Source organism: Lepidochelys olivacea (genome assembly GCF_965140295.1).
Source record: "Lepidochelys olivacea isolate rLepOli2 genome assembly, chromosome: 4".
NCBI lineage: Eukaryota > Metazoa > Chordata > Testudines > Cheloniidae > Lepidochelys > Lepidochelys olivacea.
Window position 1 is genome coordinate 101,063,173 of NC_140414.1, and position 4,534 is coordinate 101,067,706.

Sequence of the window (4,534 nt, forward strand, 5' to 3'; positions counted from 1 at the left end):
GCCTGAAATACTCCTTGATGTACAGGCACACCCTTTGTTGATTTTAGCTCCCTGAAGCCAACCCTGTAAGCCGTGTCGTCAGTCGCCCCTCCCTCCGTCAGAGCAACGGCAGACAATCGTTCCGCGCCTTTTTTCTGTGCGGACGCCATACCAAGGCAAGCATGGAGGCCGCTGAGCTCATTTTGGCAATTAGGAGCACATCAACCACCACACGCATTATCCAGCAGTATATGCAGCACCAGAACATGGCAACGCGATACCGGGCGAGGAGGCGACGTCAGCGCGGTCCCGTGAGTGATCAGGACATGGACACAGATTTCTCTGAAAGCATGGGCCCTGCCAATGCATGCATCATGGTGCTAATGGGGCAGGTTCATGCTGTGGAATGCCGATTCTGGGCTCGGGAAACAAGCACAGACTGGTGGGACCGCATAGTGTTGCAGGTCTGGGACGATTCCCAGTGGCTGCGAAACTTTCGCATGCGTAAGGGCACTTTCATGGAACTTTGTGACTTGCTTTCCCCTGCCCTGAAGTGCATGAATACCAGGATGAGAGCAGCCCTCACAGTTGAGAAGCGAGTGGCGATAGCCCTGTGGAAGCTTGCAACGCCAGACAGCTACCGGTCAGTTGGGAATCAATTTGGAGTGGGCAAATCTACTGTGGGGGCTGCTGTGATGCAAGTAGCTCACGCAATCAAAGATCTGCTGATATCAAGGGTAGTGACCCTGGGAAATGTGCAGGTCATAGTGGATGGCTTTGCTGCAATGGGATTCCCTAACTGTGGTGGGGCTATAGACGGAACCCATATCCCTATCTTGGCACCAGAGCACCAAGCCGGCGAGTACATAAACCGCAAGGGGTACTTTTCGATAGTGCTGCAAGCTCTGGTGGATCACAAGGGACGTTTCACCAACATCAACGTGGGATGGCCGGGAAAGGTGCATGATGCTCGCATCTTCAGGAACTCTGGTCTGTTTCAAAAGCTGCAGGAAGGGACTTTCTTCCCAGACCAGAAAATAACTGTTGGGGACGTTGAAATGCCTATATGTATCCTTGGGGACCCAGCCTACCCCTTAATGCCATGGCTCATGAAGCCGTACACAGGCAGCCTGGACAGTGGTCAGGAGCTGTTCAACTACAGGCTGAGCAAGTGCAGAATGGTGGTAGAATGTGCATTTGGACGTTTAAAGGCGCGCTGGCGCAGTTTACTGACTCGCTTAGACCTCAGCGAAACCAATATTCCCACTGTTATTACTGCTTGCTGTGTGCTCCACAATATCTGTGAGAGTAAGGGGGAGACGTTTATGGCGGGGTGGGAGGCTGAGGCAAATCGCCTAGCTGCTGGTTACGCGCAGCCAGACACCAGGGCGGTTAGAAGAGCTCAGGAGGGCGCGGTACGCATCAGAGAAGCTTTGAAAACCAGTTTCATGACTGGCCAGGCTACAGTGTGAAAGTTCTGTTTGTTTCTCCTTGATGAAACCGCCCGCCCCTTGGTTCACTCTACTTCCCTGTAAGCTAACCACCCTCCCCTCCTCCCTTTAATCACCGCTTGCAGAGGCAATAAAGTCATTGCTGCTTCACAGTCATGCATTCATTATTCATTCATCACACAAATAGGGAGATGACTACCAAGGTATCCCAGGAGGGGTGGTGGAGGAGGGAAGGAAAATGCCACACAGCACTTTAAGCACAGCACTTTAAAAGTTTACAACTTTAAAATTTATTGAATGACAGCCTTCTTTTTTTTTGGGCAATCCTCTGTTGTGGAGTGGCTGGTTGGCCGGAGGCCCCCCCACCGCGTTCTTGGGCGTCTGGGTGTGGAGGCTATGGAACTTGGGGAGGAGGGCGGTTGGTTACAGAGGGGCAGCAGTGGCAGTCTGTGCTCCAGCTGCCTTTGCTGCAGCTCAACCATACACTGGAGCATTCTGGTTTGGTCCTGCAGCAGCCTCAGCATTGAATCCTGCCTCCTCTCATCACGCTGCCGCCACATTTGAGCTTCAGCCCTGTCTTCAGCCCGCCACTTACTCTCTTCAGCCCGCCACTTACTCTCTTCAGCCCTCCACCTCTCCTCCCGGTCATTTTGTGCTTTCCTGCACTCTGACATTATTTGCCTCCACGCATTCGTCTGTGCTCTGTCAGTGTGGGAGGACAGCATGAGCTCGGAGAACATTTCATCGCGAGTGCGTTTTTTTTTCTTTCTAAGCTTCACTAGCCTCTGGGAAGGAGAAGATCCTGTGATCATTGAAACACATGCAGCTGGTGGAGAAAAAAAAAGGGACAGCGGTATTTAAAAAGACACATTTTATAAAACAGTGGCTACACTCTTTCAGGGTAAACCTTGCTGTTAACATTACATACATAGCACATGTGCTTTCGTTACAAGGTCGCATTTTGCCTCCTCCCACCGCGTGACTACCCCCTCAACCTTCCCCCCTCCCTGTGGCTAACAGCGGGGAACATTTCTGTTCAGCCACAGGCAAACAGCCCAGCAGGAATGGGCTATACTGAGTGTCCCTGAAGAAAAGCACCCTATTTCAACCAGGTGACCATGAATTATATCTCACTCTCCTGAGGATAACACAGAGAGAGAAAGAACGGATTTTGGTTGAATGCCAGCAAACATACACTGCAATGCTTTGTTCTACAGTGATTCCCGAGTATGTGTTACTGGCCTGGAGTGATAAAGTGTCCTACCATGAAGGACGAAATAAGGCTGCCCTCCCCAGAAACCTTTTGCAAAGGCTTTAGGACTACATGTAGGAGAACCGCAAATGCCAGGGCAAAGTAATCCTTTCACATGCTTGCTTTTAAACCATGTATAGCATTTTAAAAGGTACACTCACCAGAGGTCCCTTCTCTGCCTGCTGGGTCCAGGAGGCAGCCTTGGGTGGGTTCGGGGGGTACTGGCTCCAGGTCTAGGGTGAGAAACAGTTCCTGGCTGTCGGGAAAACCGGTTTCTCCGCTTGCTTGCTGTGAGCTATCTACAACCTCCTCCTCCTCCTCCTCATCTTCTTCGTCCCCAAAACCTGCTTCCGTATTGCCTCCATCTCCATTGAAGGAGTCAAACAACACGGCTGGGGTAGTGGTGGCTGAACCCCCTAAAATGGCATGCAGCTCATCATAGAAGCGGCATGTTTGGGGCTCTGACCCAGAGCGGCTGTTCGCCTCTCTGGTTTTCTGGTAGGCTTGCCTCAGCTCCTTCAGTTTCACGCGGCACTGCTTCGGGTCCCTGTTATGGCCTCTGTCCTTCATGCCCTGGGAGATTTTCACAAAGGTTTTGGCATTTCGAAAACTGGAACGGAGTTCTGATAGCACGGATTCCTCTCCCCAAACAGCGATCAGATCCCGTACCTCCCGTTCGGTCCATGCTGGAGCTCTTTTGCGATTCTGGGACTCCATCATGGTCACCTGTGCTGATGAGCTCTGCATGGTCACCTGCAGCTTGCCACGCTGGCCAAACAGGAAATGAGATTCAAAAGTTCGCGGTTCTTTTCCTGTCTACCTGGCCAGTGCATCTGAGTTGAGAGTGCTGTCCAGAGCGGTCAGAATGGAGCACTCTGGGATAGCTCCCGGAGGCCAATACCATCGAATTGTGTCCACAGTACCCCAAATTCGAGCTGGGAACGTCGATTTAAGCGCTAATCCACTTGTCAGGGGTGGAGTAAGGAAATCGATTTTAAGAGCCCTTTAAGTCGAAATAAAGGGCTTCACTGTGTGGACGGGTGCAGGTTTAAATCGATTTAACGTTGCTAAATTCGACCTAAAGTCCTAGTGTAGACCAGGGCTAAAAGTATCTCTGACTTGACATACTTTCATATAAAAGTACAATAAAATTGAATTATTTTACCATTAAATATATTAACCTTTTGAATGTAGTGATTTACAAGCTTACATAAAATTTTATTGTTCCTCATGTTCATTATTACATTCTCTTTTAGGTTAAAAAATCCCCTACAATAATGTAGGGAAAGTGACAAAAGCATGGTCCAGTGGATATGGTGCAGAGGTTTGAGACTGTGGAGACCCGTGATCTATTGCTGCTTATGCCACAGATTGTTGGGCTCTTTATCTTGGGCCCAAGTTGATGAAACGGTTGATAATTCACATGGACAATTCCTATTTTTAAAAAAGGTCCAGCATCTGCCTAAGCAAACAGAGCAGAAACGATCATTTTTAAAGTGTTTGCTTGGAGGAATAGGTAACCCTTTAGAATATACCACCATACCGTCCTATTTGGGGAAACCTTTTGTTATATATCCAATCTGGCAATACCGTGGTTCCACTCTGTCCATGAGGGATTAGTGGTAATGTAGCAAGAGATTTTTGCCTTTCGCTAGCTGAATTACCTTATAAACACCTTAAATAAAAGCTTGCAGAAAAACCTAGGAAGGGATTTACAATTTGGGGAAATTATAACTCTTAATTAGACAATTAAAGAGTGGTGATAGTATCAGGACCCTTTGAAATACATAAAACAGTAATTAATTTTAAGATTAAAGTTTTAATTAAAAAAGAATTAATAGTAGTTTAAAAT

General features: G+C 48.5%; 1 protein-coding gene across 1 annotated transcript; it reads right to left on the reverse strand.

Annotated features, from left to right (window-relative positions):
* Positions 1–1,720: 1,720 nt before the first annotated feature.
* Positions 1,721–3,429, reverse strand: LOC311519341 (uncharacterized protein; the record flags this gene model as incomplete). The annotated part of the gene is made up of 2 exons (XM_084625760.1): positions 1,721–2,256; positions 2,844–3,429. 2 exons carry the CDS (start codon positions 3,427–3,429, stop codon positions 1,721–1,723), a joined length of 1,122 nt encoding a protein of 373 aa, XP_084481886.1.
* Positions 3,430–4,534: the final 1,105 nt, after the last annotated feature.